This window comes from Telmatherina bonti (genome assembly GCF_933228915.1).
Source record: "Telmatherina bonti genome assembly, chromosome: 10".
Lineage (NCBI taxonomy): Eukaryota > Metazoa > Chordata > Actinopteri > Atheriniformes > Telmatherinidae > Telmatherina > Telmatherina bonti.
This window is the reverse complement of record NC_136628.1, coordinates 30,246,864-30,264,830: the sequence shown is the minus strand read 5'-3', so window position 1 is coordinate 30,264,830 and position 17,967 is coordinate 30,246,864. Positions and strand designations below refer to the sequence as shown.

Below are 17,967 nucleotides of genomic sequence, written 5' to 3'. Positions count from 1 at the left end.
ACATTCATCTCATCCTTATCATCGACTCATTCTTTCTTCTTACATGTATCCTTTCACCACCACTCCGTCATCTCCAGCTAAATCAGCATCGCTCTGACCTTTTTCTTATGCCAATAATTGGAAAGCGGCAGTCTCCATAAGCCCATAAACACAGGCTTATAAAAAGGGCTGCTCCTTGGCAAACACACTAGACCTCACAAATGTATGAGGGTCAAACAGAGGGAGCCAATCACGCTTCTTATAGAACAGACCAACATCCATCAGCCAACGCAGATAGCCCCATAAAACAGAATGCATAATGCATGCATGTGAGCACAGAAACCATAAGCATCTCAACCAGCAACATGCATTTATATACACCATGTTTCATCTTTCACTGTGTATATTACGCAGAGGAATGTGGAGAGGGGTTATAATGGTACAACAAACTGACTGACTGGGTGGGTGGGTGTGAGAGTGAGCATTTGTTAATGTCGCTCTATGCTCTGTCATTACTAGACTGGATGGCCTCTGTCCCCAGGTATTGATCCAGAGGCTGCCTCGCAGAAAGAAAAAAAAAAAAGATTTTATGACAGGAAAATGGCAGGGGACAAAGGAAAAGGAAAAAGGTGAAAAAGAGGAGGATGAGATGCATCAAGCTTGGTGACTGGGGCGCCTTCTTGCAATTTTTGTTTATAATAACAGACTGCAGTGAAACTATACCCACTGTGTAATTGCATAGGTTATGAGCTGCAGGCACTCATTTCCAGTGATTACCTCTCTACATGGCAGTTTCTGAACAGCAGAGGTAGATTCTGCTCTTCATGTGCAGGATTAAGGTATTCACAGGAAACAATGCAGTGATTTTCTGTTTCTTGATATTATCTTTGCTGTTTCACAGTCACTCTTTACACTACAATCAATACGGTTACATGATGCTTTTTGATTATGGAATTAATCATTCTGAATTAACGTATTCTCTTACGAGTTTACATAAAAATAATAATTATGAATGAGGGTTTACATGAAACACGTCCTCACTTAATTCCTCTTTAGAGCGGCGGGTTGGGAAGGGTTCTGATTGGACAGACGGTGCACATGACGTATGACGTAAACCGGAAATAAAGTTGGCTCCCTGCCTCTCGTCTTTTCAGTCGTAACTTGTTAAAAACTACATAATAAGTACCAGTTTTGCCACTATTTTTATTATAATTTTGAAGTAGCAGCTCAACACCAGCATACTACTTCACTTTTTGCAGCAACTGAGAAGGAGAAGAAAGATAGACCACCGAACACGGGAGGCAAAACAATGCGTGTCATCGGGACAGGACAAGGTAACGAGCATGCTCAGTACAACCGGAATTAACTTAGAGTGGAATGAAGGTTTACATGACAGAGGAATTAAATAGTTCGGAATTAGAATACAAATAAACCAGCAACTACCATCAGAATTAAGTTTAATCCAAATAGAAATTTGCATTAGGAATTAAGTGTTTACATGGTCATTTTTCATCAGTTTAAAGCGGAATTAATTTTTTTTTTCTAAATTAAACAGGAATAAAACCTCCCATGTAAACGTAGCAAATGTAACGTATAGGTTATAGTACCTTGGTGCTCCTGTAAGTCACCTTTTTTTTTTTTTTAAAAAATCTTTTTATTTATCTTTTTTTTTTTTTTTTTTTTTTTTACTATTGTCATAGTTTCACAGGTATTTATTGTAGAACTGGTGGTCACAGAAAACACTAGCCCTCTGAGTCAAGACAACAAAGCTACAGCTGACAGAGCAGACTATCACAACAGGAAGAACAAAGGTTATTTATGCTGCTGTACACAACAACATCCATGTATAGCAGATCATATTAACCTTGATTAAATTCACTCCCGCTGCTTTTCCTCCCTCCCAATATCAGCATTTCTTGCTGTGCAAAGACCCTCAAAGCCAAAGGCCAGTTTTGGAACAGAGATCAAATTCAGCACAATTATGGAAATGGTTTACCATTTTCCCCATCACCACTCCACCCCACCATCTCCAACCCTCCCACCACCCTCGCTGCCCCTCTCTCTTTCTTTCTCTCGCCACAAGTCCATCTCTGGCTCCCTCAAGACATGTCAAATGCGCTCAGATCAGTGTAATGGGCTGAGAGTTCATTACATTCACTCTACGTCCTTTTATGAGGTCACATCCTGGAGAGGTCTGCGTGCCGGAGTGCTCTGCCGCACAGTAAACCAAGCTTGGCAGAGGTGAGTAGGGAGAGAGACGGGGGAGAGGAGGAGGAGATGGATGGATGAAAGGGGGTGGAAGTCAGCTCTTCCTCAGCGCCATGCTTGGTTAGCCAGGAGGAGATACACTGCGGCAGGGAAAACACACACCTGCTTACAGACGGAGTGACACTCCGTGTGCTAATTGTACAGCTCGTACACATTATGCTGACACAAGGCTGCATCGTTTAGGTACATCAATACTCTCAAAATATAATCTAATGGATGTAGGTTTCTCAACGAGTCCCCGAGGGCGTCACTATCAAAATGAGGATTAAACATTGTATCAGATCAATATCAACATAATCCATAACAACAAAGTACTCAAACCATAAGTAGTTTATCTCACAGCAAGAAAAATACCTGAACTAAATAACTGGAAAATGACGACACAGAGCAAACACATGTATATGAAAAGTATCTATTAGCTGGTGACTGGGGAGCAATATGATCCCTCTAAATGACCACGAAACCCATCAACATCCCTATAGGAATCCACATGCCAGTTGCAATACTATTTTTATTTCAGTCCAGGCACTAGTCTTTAACTGAGAGGTATTATCACCTCCCATCAGGGGGGCTCTAGAGACAATAAAAGGGTTAGCCATACAGGAATCACTATGCTAAATGGAGGATGTGATCACTATTATTATTCTGAGGAGGCGTGCAGACAGATGACTGCTAAATCACTGAATCTAAAAATGCATCCTCAGAGTCTTGTGATGCATCTTTTTTTTTTCTTTTTTTTTTTTTTTTTTTTTAAATCAAAAAGGTGCATTAAAATTTTTTTTAAAAATCTCATTTAGTTCATTTCCAGACTGCATTTACTTATCGTTTTAATGTTTACCTATTTTTTAGCGAGCCAGGCCGAGGTAGCACATGATGTTTAGCTTAACATTTAGGGTAAGCAGTAACCATTTCATATTTCAACGATAGTTTGCATAGTTTTACCACAACAACGTTTTTGCTGGGAAAAAAGAAGAAGAAATTAAAGACCATTAACTACAGAGCCCATCTTATTAAGAGCAATATCAAGGGGAAGCCCTTCTACATGCACACCCTTCTAATTCATACTTGTAATATCATTTGACAACACATCTATTAATAGCCCACAACTGCCTCTACTGAAACAGAGAACACACCACAGCACAGACCAACAACTGTACATTTGCAAAATTACACCACACTGCTAGGCAGTCAGGTAGCGTAAAATGTCTATGTGGAAGCATTTTTGGGTACAAACTGAATTAAAGACTAGAGTGCATTAACGAAAACGAGCCACTATGTTGACATTTTATTGGCAATACGACTAATCTAAAAGCAGGAGCGGCAGCCAGTCAAGTAATAAATTACTTTCTATCCGTCGTGTGCCAACAGCTTGCTAAATGAATGCTTTCTTTTCATTTATTGTCTCCATTATAATATCCATGTGTTATATGACTACAGGAGAGCAAGCAACAATCAAAGGTCCGATCAGGTAGATAAATGGCTCTGTACTACAAAATCTCTTAAAAATAGTGACAATCTTACCATCCAGCAGTAAAAGTAAATCAACTGTTTATAAAAACACTGAGATCATACTCTAAACCTGTCTGAAACAAACTACCGTTAGCCCTCTCCAGCCTGCAAAGATGAACTTATGATGACTGCTATTGTCTTCCTTTCTCTCTTTTAATCTTCTTGCATTACATTGCTGAATCAGCAATGCTGTGCGTTCAAACCAGCCACTGCGTTTTCTAGCATAAAGCAAAACTCTCCTGAAACCGGATGTAAAAGTTGTATGGTGTGTTTCCTCAGCCTCAGGACGCTGCTGAGCCACATCAGCTCAAGAAAAGCACATGATAGTTCCAGATGGGTGCATATTTACATGGGAAGAGTGGTGATTTAGTTATTTTAAAGAATTCCCTCCAGATGGGTGCATATTTACATGGGAAGAGTGGTGATTTAGTTATTTTAAAGAATTCCCTCCAGGCTGTCAGAAAACAACTGATATTGATGCTTTAAAAACTATAATTATGTTTAATAATTAGGCTAATAAAAAGGCAAGTTTTTTTACTCTAGACTTTCACAGAATGCTTCTATCTTGATAGATGTCACAGTGTCATCAAACAAGTCCAGGATGCTGAGTTTTAAGGTCAGAAAGTTACATAATACATCTTTGAATAAATAGTTTAAAGTCACACAATGTAATTTAGAAACTATACAATTTCCTCTCCCACATAGGTAAAACAAATATATATTACAGTAATTACATTAACGTTTCTAAGTGGGAGTAAAAGTGAAAGCAGGCAAAAGTTTAGTTTTGGGATTCCTTGCTCCTGGCTGGAGGCAGCCAGTGATGGAATATCATTAGAGCAGCAGATTTTTATAATTACACTACAATATAATTTACAGTGGCAACGTCGACTTCTCTCTCAAACTGGCTGCAAGCCAATCTGTAATGACAGTCAGGCTGATAGAAGATTATATGTGCATTATCTTGGCAGCAGCACCCAACACAGCACATACAAACTGATATAGAAAAGAAATATATATGATAAAATAGAAACTACACATGGCAAGAACATTTAAATTGTAATTATTTTTTTTTAAAAAGTGATCTTAAAGGATATTTCACTTATTACTGCACATTTAACCTTTTTAATTTAAGCCCAACAGTTTGAGATTGATTCAGAAGGCTGCGATAAGTGGGGTGTCCTTTGGGGAAAACACAAGAAGTAAATAGAATCTAAAATGATGGTGGGGGGCAGGCATGTCTTATCACTTAAATGTGAGGCTTCTACTCAGATTAGTCCTGTATTGATGTGGGAAATTCCACAGCAGTTTTGAAGCACCAAATTAAAACACAAAACAAGCTAATCAAAAACAAAATCAAGACAGATCCCGTCATGTGCTGCATGCAATTTTCCAGATACCACAGATTGAGGTTTGACCCATCTTTAATGGAAATTATGCATCGCTCTATAACTGCGTGAAACTTCACCCGTCAAATCAAAGTGACACATTAATACTGTCCATGTTTATCTACTGATCATATTTCCAGGAAACAATAATAACAGCGTTAAATACGTTAAGGGTGCGTTCACATCAGGAAAATGAGCTAGTCTAGATGCAATCACAATCAGAACGCCATTTATTATCATTATACTGTGTACAACAAGACTGGAGCGCATCTCCTTTTACAGTGCAGTCAAATAATTTAACAGACTCCACTCATTTGTGGGTTGGAACATTCTTCCGCCAAGCGTTTGCATTCACTGCACAGTTCTCAGAGGAATCAAGCCTTTTACATAACATAACTGCATCAAAACTTATTGAAGGAGAAGAAGAGACACAATGAGGAAGACAACATCTATTCATCATGCATTGTTAATGCAGAACTACTTCTGTCTCCAACACACAACACGGAGCTGCATCAGAACCTTGCAGTCTTGGATCGACCACATTTCCATCAGAACTTTAATTGTATTCTTTCTCATCTGACGGCGAGCCATTTCTCCCGGCCAGAGCCACCTATCGTCCCACACAGCTCTGTGTTTCTGTTGTGTTCACCCACAATATCCTCTGTTTTGTAGTCTTCTTCCTGTATTTGGTTCACTTGAAGCAGATCAATACCCGCATTTGCAGGCGGACCAGAGTTCACGTCTTTGATGCCAATCAGGTCATTAACAATTCCCCAAATGAAGCAGACTTTCTTAGCTAACGGACCAGGATTCAAGCCAAATGTACAGGCTTGAAAGAGCCCTAAGATGAAGCCAAAAGCGAACTAGTCGCTGTAATCTAACATGAATAGTTCAGTGAGGTGTTGTTAAGCATGAAATGGGGGGACCCACCTTGAAATGGGCTGGACGCTTGCTGGGCCGAAGTGAGGTGCTCCTCTGTGAGATGGTAGATGGGCTGGTGCTGGTTGATCTCCACACTGGTGCACACATTACTTTCACCATGTAAGAAGAAGGTGAAGGCGCAAGACAGATGTTCACTGTGAGGAAGAAGAGGAACAAATAGTGAGAAGAATATTTTGGACCACAATGTTTTGATATGTAAAAGCAAGACATGCAATGAAAACCTGGTAGAGAAGTAAGTCATATCAGATTGCCCAGTTCAGGCTCCCTTTCACAGATAAAGAAGAGATGGTGAAGAAGGCAATAGTAAAGTCTTAAGACTTTTTTAAACCTGTGAAATTTTTACCAAAAGACAGTGGAATAGCTCTTCTCACTCACATGCTGCATCACTGTGATAAAGACTCAGAAAAGGAAAGATGAAGCCAGAGATAAATGCAGGGGAGTAATCGAAAAGGCAGCTAATCTGATCCAAGGGTGCTTCTTTGCTTGTGTCAAACTGCTCTGATAGCTGGACCTTTTACTCAGATATCACTGTAAATAGGAATGAAATTTACGTTTAACGCTCAATCCCTTCAAGAGATGACAAGCATGGGTGGGAATTTTAAATAACTGGGCCACAATAATCTTGTCCACAAAGGTCAGAATGGAACCAGCCAATCAGGCTGTGCTCACAGGTGGTTTGTGAGTGTGACTGTGCATCTGTCTGCTTAGTGTGTGGTGCTGTGTGTAAAACAAAGGGGCAAGCCCTGACTAACCCTGGCATTCAAGCCAATAAGCTCAGCAACAAAACAGTGCATCCTCTCACTCACACTCTCACACATACACACACACACACACATATATATATATATAAATATATATAAAACAGCTCTTCTGCTTACAACGCTGCCTGTGCCAGTCTGAACTCAACAGCATGCAACAAAGAAAAACACAAACTGCAGAAGGAAAGCAAGGACATGCAAGGAGGAAGAAGAAAGCAGCAGGGCTAAATGCAGAGCATTGTCTGCATGCTTTCCTCTCACTGCCAACACACACCCATTCAAACACACACATGTACACAGAAAAACGAAGGAGACAGCACAAGTGACAAATGACCGAATGAGAGTGGACGCAGTGAATTTGGAAGTGGATCAAAGAGGGTTGCCTCCCCCTGAGGATTTGGTTAAGCAAATATCAGTCTTCTCTCCCTGTATCTGGTGCTCTGACACACCTACTCTGCAGAGGATTAAAGAGAAGGAGCAGAGAGGGAGAGTGAAGCAGATGGAGGAGGGAAAGGAAAATAGAGAGAGGACTTCAACAAGATAATACCACCTACATAGTATAACAGACTAAAGTGGCTCTCATTTCCCACCTTCCAGCCAGTATCAGCTAGAGCAGATACAGACCCCCCACAACCGTTTACAGGGAAAGTGCTTACAGTTAACACATTGATGGGGCTTAATGTTTGAAGAGAAAATGATCATAAAAATAAAATACTTTGCTCTGTTAATTTTTTTCTATTTAAAAAGTAATATAAGAATAGTTTCACAGCAAAGCCAAACACACTATGAATAAAAAGTGTAAAAAAAAAAATCATTTGTAAACAGTTTTATTTCATCAACAGCAACTAACAGTTCGCCACAAATCAAACAAGTTCAGAGATTTGTAAGGTTAATTAGCCATTTCATAAACACTTTACGTCACCTCGGTATAGTACACACAGCTGGCTAAACCCTTTATGCAACTGTATTTTCATCAGAAAGCAGCATCAGTTTCCCTGCAGTTGCACGTCAGAGACAGATCAACCCTTGTACTGTGTTTACATTCATGTACGGTGTCCTGCCAGCTCACATAACTTTTAAACATTCTGTTTGGCTGCAGCTTAGTGGACAATGGACTACATGTTTTCATCCAATACAGCAACAAAGAGTCACCATCTGCACATCTTCAGGAACGGTTGCTGGACAAGAGGTTTGTATTATATATTATATATTGGAGCATTGTCCACTTAAAACACACCAATGGCTGCTGGTTTCAAGTGTCAATGTTAGCTTTAAAAGGTTCTTTGCTATCTTCAAATCTTGTTTAAAATTATGCTGATTTAAAGTGTTGCATTTTAATAATGGTCTAAGTATATCACAACAGGTTGAAAGTCATTTTTGGTTCATTTATGGTTAAGTTAAAGCAGTTGTGTTTTTTAAACATGCCATTATTTGAGTTTTCTTACTGACCCATAATTACTGTCTGATTGAATACGTTTTCCTGTTTGTCAAACTGATAAAAGGTCACCAAAATCCATTCTGTCTCTTACTGTGCTCTACTATGTCTGTGAACTCAGCCAGCAAGCATTTGCATTGCTGCAGTCTTGCATGACAGCCAGCCTCCACACTGCAGAAGTCAACTGCATATTGACATATATAAATATAAACATTGTTGTGAAGTGGCGCTATACAAATAAAGTTGAATACAAGCAATAATTACTTTAAAAATGTGAAAAAGTGGGTCGGGCTACGTTCTAACACCCAGGCCAGCAAATTACAATGATTCTCTACTGTTCTCATCTCATTGGTGAAGAAAACAATTAGCTCCTTGCCTTTGGCTGGCAGTGACTGATGTTTGTTGAGGTTTTAAAAAATAAAGAAAAGGCAAATATATCCATGTGCAGATCATGCAAGCTGCTATTAACTACTGTTAATGAGTAATTTGACAATAGGCTGAAACTACACTTGGCGGGTGTTTGTAACAACTGCAAAAAGAGACCTTGGTGACTGTCAGTTTATGTTTTGTTTTTTTTTTCCTTTGGTGTTCCAGAAATTTACCAATGTGAGAAAACGCCAAAATATTTGATAATGACTCGATTTTTTTTTTTTATTCTTTGGAGCAGCTCAGTTGATGAGAGTCTGTCTTTAAAAAACTACCCATCACTGGTTTATATAATATAGTTGCATTGTAAGTTCAGCCAAGCAACAACCCCTTCTGTAGTCATATTTCACAGGCCTGTGTCAAAAGATTATATTGTTAATGCAGACATACAGATTTTTAATGAAAAAGTGAAGTAATATTGGACATTTAAATGTTGTTATCAGACACAGGAAATAACAGCCATTAACATGAGACAGCTAATGGCAAGCAGAAATGAAAACAGAAGAAGAAGAAAGGACTGGCGTGCAGCTAGATGAGGTTGTGAAAAGAAGAAAAGGAGGGGAAAAAAAACATCTGGGGAATTCAACCGCATGCTGGCACAAAGAGCAACGACGTTTTTGTTTGAAAGGTGTGTCACGATGGCTCTGGTACCTAAGTAGTAAATTACACTACTTTGGCTGCAGTGTGTGGTGTGCCTGGGGGGAGGAGGGGTGCAAAGCACCGTACAGCACTGAGACAGGACATGCCACTAACCAGCTGGGAGATCAGAATCAAGGGAAAAGCGATAGGAAGAAAGGTCAATATTTTCACACAGCAAGGTGCAAAAGTTGTGATATCGGTGGCACATTTGGACACAAAAAAGCAATCAGTAGTAAAAGTTATTTTAGAAAAAAAAGCCACATTTTTAAAGACATTAACAACATCCTGAACTGTGTTTATATACATGTAAGGAAATTTACACACAAAAAAAAATGCCTTCAAGGGGGGAATGCCTTTAAGACTGGCAATGAGACAGAATATGGCTGTGTATTCTGTAGACAACAAATATACAGCACTCCCTTCTCCCCCTCAAATACAAAAACAAACTAAAGCTACTCATTTACTCACATCTGTGTTGGCATGGCACTTACAAGCTTGAGGTAAATGGCTGCCATCTGTGGCTTAGTAGGCAGAAGTACATCCCATTTCTCTCACAGTATCATAACAGATTGAGATAACTTTCTATACAAATGCGATTGTATGGGTTTTTCTTCTCACTGTCAGCCGGTAAATAAAGAACATTATCAGACATGCCAGTTGTCGAAATCTAAACTTTCTCAGGCTTGTCACAATGAAAATGTGACTTCGAATATACAAAGAGTTTCATTCTACTTTTTTTTTTGTTGTAAATTTTAGATAAGATTAAGATAACCCTGAGAAATAAACAATCATATTATCGTGATTTTCCGAAGCGTGGCTCAAATGTCAACAGCTGGTCGATTAGCGCCTGGCCAAGTTAGCGCTGAAGCGTCAACAACACCACATGACACACTTGTCTTCACTGCAGTCTCTCACACAAAAGAAACAGGATTTAGTAAAGCTTGCGCTGTAACAAAGTACAGAACGGATTGTTGAATCTGTCAGACTGTGTACAGAAGTATTCACCATTATGTCCCTGCAACTGAATAGCATTGAGCCAATTCAGTTCTTTAGCAAACATCTCCAGCATGCTGCTGCTACAAACACAAATTTAGAGTCCACAGCATACAAGAAACATTCACACCTGCAAAAAGCAGCTGCTGTTGGACCTGCTCTTTTATACCTGCTCACAGCAAGAGGAGGTGAGTGGGTCATAAGGATGTTTTGGAAAACCACGACATACAATGATTGAATGTGCAATACCCTATATATTACTACTGTTTTGTTAAAAGACAAACTTATAATAATTAATCTACAGCCTACTGTTGATTAGCTAGCTTTGGTGTAAGGCTGGAAACAACTGGGCGCAACCAGATTGTCTTCCTAAAAAAAAAAAATTAAAAAAAATAAAAAAATAAAAAAATAAGGTAAAATAAAAGACTATTATGCTCTTTAATTTAATTCTATTTTATTAATTAAAATTTTTAAAAGTTTTGCAACATTACATTGGAATATTTCACAGCAGTGATGTCTTTTTCTTCTAAAGAAACAAAAAAAACTATTTCTTTCTGCCTTGAGTCCAAATTAAAATCAGAAATCATTTCACATGAAAACTTCCCACTCTGCCTCAGGGTCCTCAGGAAATCCCTGCGGACGCTCATTCATGGCACATTGTGTTTGTTAGAGTGTGTTGAACCTGCCTCAGGAGTCTGATTCTCAAGGATTTTAGAGCATCATCCTCCCTGCAGCAAGATACTGCTTGCACCTTTTAAAAAAATGCCAAACACCAAGTCTTGTATTAAGTACAACAAATATTGCATTTCATGCAATTAAGCCTAACCTGTCGGCAGGATGGTATGCACTGCTGATGGACACACATAAATACTTCCTAAAAGAAAGTGGACATTTCTCATCCTGTTTTGTTTGCAGCTTCTAAATTATGCAGTGTAAAAGCCTTTGGTGCAACTTGTCAGGATAAGATGTTTGTAAACTAGATTTGGGGCATCTCCCTTCACATTTTACCATGCCCCTGACTGTGTCTGTCACGTTGAGGGAAAGAAAAAGGAGGACGGGTTGTAGCTGCAGCCTGAAAAACAGCCAGAAGATTATTTAATCATCTCTTTTTCTGTCACCTTGTATCCTCCCACTTTGCTCTCCTCTGCTCTTCATCTATTAACTGGCAAATGGCTGGGGCTGCTCTCTGATCTGCTCTCATCTTTTCCTCTCCTTGCCGTTGCACACGTTCACGAGCTTGCTGGCTCTGATCATCCACAGGCACTCCCTGCTCCACCTCTCAGATGCAAATAGCTGGTGGCCTTTAGCTCAGTAAGTAGACAATAAAATAATCCAGCGAGGATTTGACGGGTTGCCGCAGACAAAGGAAGGCAGGTGGGTGGATTTGTTTCCAGCTGGCATGTCATTGAAGTCAGGTGCCAGAGACCAGCGGCGACCTGTGCAGCGGCATGTGCAACAATGGCGGGTGTTCAACTGACTGTCACTTTCTCACAAAAGCTCTGTTATGTAGCACTAAAGCAGGTGATCAGATGGATTTATAACCATCTTAAAAATTAAATAAATGTGTATTACAGCAGATTTTATATTTCTCATTGGGAATTAATAAGGTTTTTTATTTAATTTCATTCATTCATTTAATTTCTTTCTTGGTGAAACCCTGCTGTGCCAGGCTCTTCACGCTCATTATTCTCCAAAGCATTTAACACCATTTACCCCAATCTGAATCTAAACCTTCAGGGCTTCTGCTAGTCAATTACTTTGTCAATTAGCAACTCACCTAATTGAATGTTTTATTTACAAAAAAAAAGGTCAGAACAATTTTATTACAATTCCCCAAAAGCCTGTCTTTCAACTGCAGTTTTAACTGCAGACATCAATGCTCAATCAGCTATAATTCTAGCTGATCTGCACAAATCTTATCTGATCTACTATTTTCTTGCAAAAATCTTTTTCTGTCTGACAAGCAGATCATTTGCCACTGCCATGGTGGGAAGAAACAAGAAATTTCTTCTTGAATAAGGCAACCAACATGTAAGCAACACCACCTTAGCAACACCTCCAGCAGTTTAACTATTTTTTTACACTAGTTTTTCTGAACATGTTTACTGACAAAACTGTGCCCCAGTGTGACATGCTTTGGTCGTCTTCATTGTTTTCCTTTCATCTGAATCTCATTATGTGGCAACATCAAAGTCCTGCTGCAACGCTCTGATCTCTCAGAGTCTGAAGACAAAAAAGCTGTCAAGGCAGTAAAAGATGGCATGATTCTTAAAAGCCATTAACTTCTGAGCAATGTGCTTTTCTCCTTAGGTTTGACAAATGCCTGCATCTCGTATGCAAAGTTTCTAAGGTAATTATGACACTGGATGTTAAATGAACTGAAAAGTTGGTTGCAGGCCATGGACTGTGGGGTGGGATGGAAGAAAAGGAAAGTGCTGCAAAGCTGTGACATTCCACAGATGTTTGTTGGGCTTGGCCGGCCACGCTCTGAGAGCTGACCTTCCGTTTAGCTTATGTACACATTCCAAACACAAGTGTGCCTTCCTCTGAGAAAATGAGAATCCTCTGCTACTGGCCTTTTTTTTTCTATTTACAAGTTACCTCTAATCTGCCTTGTACCTAAAGGTCTTGCTTTTGTGGCAGCTTATCATGATCTGAGGCATAGGAACATGTTTTGACAGCTCACATGTTGCTGCAGTGACAGGGCATCCTGGCACAGCCACACTTACAGACACTAACAAAACAGGTTTCTGGAAATTAAACTTACAGTAGTGAGACAGATCCTGACTGTATGAATCACTTTTGCCAGGAATGATGACGTGAATGAGACTTGCTAAGAAAATCCGTTTTCTAAGTTTTATTTGGAAAGAGCAAGAGGGCGACTTTTCCTGAACAACGCCGACTCTGTTTAGTTTCCACAACTCTACATTACTGACATGACTAAGGAAAATATTTAAACTCCCTGATTTTTATGTTTTTGTGAAAAAATAAAACACTGATAGAATGTGTGTGTGTGTATTGGGGTTGGGGGGTTCCAGTCGATAAACAGCAGTGAATCAGAGGACACATTTCCAGGATGATATAATCTTCCCTACTGTCTAGCCACCTGACCACTGTGAAACAACACAGTCTCCTGCCAAAATGAAACAAACCCACAAAAAAAACAACACACACACACAAGGCGGGGAGACACATACCAGCTAAAGCTCTAGCGCATGGTTTATACAGAAGACTGAATGCTGGGAAAACACTCAACTAAAACTCTTAAGCCCAGCACTTTCACACATGCAGAGCTCTATTACTTTGAATTGATTTCCCTCTGCCACAAATGGAGAGGAGGATGAGCTTCTTTATATACGTCAGATTAAACTTGGAAGGGAAAGAGAAATAGGATGAGACAGAACAGCATGTCCGTAAAAAGAGGAGAAATCCGATCCACTGCAAGTGGATCATAACCACGTACAGATACAGCCGGAGCCGAATCAGGATAATTGTGACATAACCCTGACAGCAGCCCACACAAGCATGCACGCCAGGGTTCCACTCATGCACCTGCCACCACCAAAAAAAAGCCAGAATTGCAGCCACATAACTGTTTGTCTTTGACAATATTTTCACAGTTTATGTTTATGAGCATGGTTGCAGAAACAAAATATGCCTAAGATGCAGTATCTGTATATGTCTGTATATGTGTGTGTAATTCTCAAAACATGTCAGCTAAAACATGCTCACATTTAACTGCAACATTAAGTGTGCAAAACAAAAATTATTTCAAGTCTGTCTAATGATCCTGAGAGTCATTTTCATGACTTAATATGAGTAGAGTAGCTGTAGTGAAAAAAAGATTCATTATTAAGAGCCCATGGGCAATTAGTCAGCCTTATCCTGGATTAAAGCTGGGTTTTTAAATTAACCCAGAAACACAAGGCCTACCGTCCTGTCTTTTTATTAATATGTACTATTACCCAATTATTTACAATTTTTAGTACCATCTTTGATATATTCCACAAAGAAATGTTAATACATAACAGGGCTAAATTTGTGGGGAGTTTTGTAACCATGCAAACATTGGAGAGAAAACATAAAGTGGGTAGAACGCACTGTTCAGGGCAGTGGAATTGTACTTGTAACGTCTTGTCTCTACATCTTGTTTCAAGTGATCTTTTACACCAGCAACACAAATAACTCTGCTGATAGTGTCATACTGAAAAGAAGATTTCCATGCCTCTTTAGAAAACACAACCTTCTCCTCTACTGTCACTTAATCTTCCTCAGGGCTCATTTAATTAAAGCTGTTTATCACATTAAACTGTTAAAAACTTCAAATTTATGTACTTTTAATGTAGTTTTGTTTTTTTTGCACCTTTTGCAGCACTTCACAGCAATAAAGTAATAAAGCAGTATAGTCGAAAGAAGAAAAAAAAAAAAGGAAAGAAAGAAACATAAGAGATTAGATTTAAATACAACCATCTGTCTGAACCTCTGGATTAAAACACACTACCAGAGGAATTGCAGTTTCTTAGAAAAGGACAGAGGAAGGGAGGGAAAGACAAGGAGGGAGTGACGCCTGATGGATTAACTATGACGACTACTTTGGACCTTCGCTTGGCCCTGCGTTCTGCTACAGCCTCTAGTCACATGGGATGATGGGAGGAATGCAGGAGGCAGGACGGCAAACAAAAACAGGGGGGTGGGTGGCAGAAGAAACATTAGGACACAGGATTCCCTAAACGAAGAAGGAATATAGCCCCTGCCTGCCTGTACTCCTTGCATTTCACTGCTGACACCAAAATGGGTTTCCTAAGAACTGCAACATATATATATATTAAAAAAAACCATAATAATACCCATTAAGTTTGGTAATAGGAGATTATTTCTTTGCTCTCCCAGGGTCTCTAACTGGCATTAGAGCAAATGAGACAATCATGAGCGGAAATTACTGAATAATCTCACAAGGTGCCACAAGTTTCATTGCATCGCTCGAAATACTCTAAATGGGCACTCATAAGGGAGTAAATCTTGGTCCTGAACCACAATGAGATGATTGCTTGCTTTTCTAAGGCAGGAGCTTATCGTGGAAATATTATTTGAACTGATCTGTTCAAAGCAATTAAGAAATGATTAGGCGCTGATGTTTGAATTTGGGTATGTAGTTAAAAATAGCTGATTTCTGCAAACTTCTATAATCAGTGGTAGCAAGGAAGTTGCTTTTAATTTGAATACAGAAACAATTAAACCAATTAAATATACATAATTGGTATGGTTCGTCGATGCTGCATTTAAATCCATGAACCTACCAATGCAAAAATGTTTTTCCTTTAGGAGCCATATTTATCTTTTGGAAGGAATCTCTCTGGAAACATGATTTATCCAGAGTGCCAGGTCACATGGTCCTGCAGCCCAGTCTCCATAGAGTTCATGTTGCTAGAGAGACTGATGAGGTATAAGCAAGGGCAGCGAGTAACGGTGTGAGAGTTGGGGGCAGGGTATTTGGTAGAGGTGTTGAGTTGTCCTGTATGTCTATATGAGTGTGACTCGTCTGTTTGCACACTTGCACACATGTTATGTAGGCAGTTTCTCTGGACTGCTTTTCTCGTGCCTAACACCAGTAGCTCTAATAAAAAGTTGTGTGCCAGCTCTGACTCCCTTCAATGAGAACTCGCTTTGCATGCCAATTGTTGACAGGCATGTTTGTGTGCCTGTCTCCCTGTGTGTTTGTGTTGTGCTGGAAGCAGGGGGTGGGATAAATTTAGCACTTTAGGCCCAGACTGGAGGCAGTGGCCCTTTATCCTGCACTGTCCTACTTATCAGAGTGCTGCTCTCTGCTTCCTTCAGCCACCAGGGCTCACACACTCACCTCCCAACACTGAGTAAGAACAAGCACGCTGGCATAGGCCTTTGTAGTGGAGAAAAAAATGCAGACATCTGCATATAATTACACAGACATATTTGAGAGAACAAGTATTTATTCATGACCAGCCACCATTGTAGTATATGTTGTATTAAAGTGGCCTTATTTCACAGCAGCTTGGTGTGCTAATATACAAATCAACAACAAAGTACGCATTTATTTAAATATACTGGAGCAGCAATCTAAGGCTCCCCTGATTGCAGAGCAGTTGGAACACTTTACAGATCTTTGTAAATGCTGCTTTAACTACACAACGCTTGCCAAGCAGATAAAACACTTTTATCCCTTTTTGTCCTGATCAAACTGGAACATCAAAGCAGGCAGGCTTTAATGTTGCTCTGAATTTCACTAATGCAGCCAATTAGGAGTAAGTCAACGAGTTGGTCTACCCAAAGCTGACCAATAGACCATGAGCATCCTGCTTCACCTTGGAAACACACGATCCCAGGGTGCATTTCCCTGCTGCCATGACAACCAAAAGGAGCTCTCCCTCGCTTGCTCCTTTACTCACTCCTTGCCTTGTGTTCTCTCCCACTCTGTCTCTGTCTCCTGAAGGCAGTCTACCTAGCACAGGAAGGCTCAAAGAAAACCGGCAGCATAACTTAGTGCTGCCTATCCTCCAGACAAACAAATTGCTGTGAGCTGTAGCGACACACAAAAACAAAGGCAGGGACAATGCACTGCCGCCCATAAATAAATACCTTGTGTATGTTAAAATGGTTGCCATTCATAGACTTCCATCTTTAAATGTTTTTAGAATGAAATAAACAAAAGAGCATCTAGAGTCATCTGAAATCCATTGATTTTTATAGCTTGCTAAAAAAAAAAAAAGAAAAAAGAAAAACCAGCATGAGTCCATTTTAAATTCAACGCTCTCAATTCCTGATTATTTTATTTACTGTGTATCGTTCACCACATAGACATCAGGTTTAAATGAGAAACATGGACGGGGGTGGGTGGAGAGATGATGTAAGCATTTCAGCACAGGCTGAGGTCTGGGGTTGAGGTTATGAGCACTCTCAGCTGACTACAGCCTCCACCAACTGGTGACTTTGGATGCTGCACAGGAGTTGCATGATAATCGAAAAGGGCGGGGTAGTGGGGGTCCAATGTTCTCCATCTGCAAGCTTATTACAGCTGCACACTCAAGACGGATCTTTTACCTGTTTATCGTTTAGCTTTTAACCATCTGGTTGGCGGATGACTGAGGAAAGTGGTGCAGATGTGAATTAAAGAAATAAAAAAAAAAAAAAATAAATATAAAAAACATTGACTTTGGGCTGAAACTATTAGAAATTATTGTTTGGTTTATACCCCCAACCCTTCCATTTTTTTTTTTTTTTTTTAAACAAATTTACCATCTTTCATATATCCTATGAGAATTTTAGGGTAAAGTTGTAAAATGTTCCCATTTGTCCATTCAGCTCTTTGAGAAATAAATGTCCAGATGGGGGGGGGAAATGTATTTTATCAAATTACATAATTTGACCAGCTGACACAAAACACCTCAAGAAGAGGAATAATATATATATATATATATATATATATATATATATATACATATATATATATATATATACATATACATATACATACATACACATATACATATACATACATACACATATACATATACATACATACATATACATATACATACATATATATACATATACATATACATACATATACATATACATATACATACATACATATACATAT

At 39.3% G+C, this 17,967-nt stretch overlaps 1 protein-coding gene across 5 annotated transcripts in view; it reads right to left on the bottom strand.

The window, feature by feature from the left end:
• med13a (mediator complex subunit 13a) overlaps window positions 1-17,967 on the bottom strand; it is a 66,951-nt gene that overhangs the window by 25,554 nt on the left and 23,430 nt on the right. For all 5 annotated transcript variants that reach the window (XM_079247324.1, XM_079247325.1, XM_079247326.1 and 2 more), the window contains exon 4: window positions 6,072-6,217. In XM_079247324.1, the coding sequence (XP_079103450.1) occupies window positions 6,072-6,217 (146 nt within the window). The remainder of the gene's footprint in view (window positions 1-6,071; window positions 6,218-17,967) is intronic.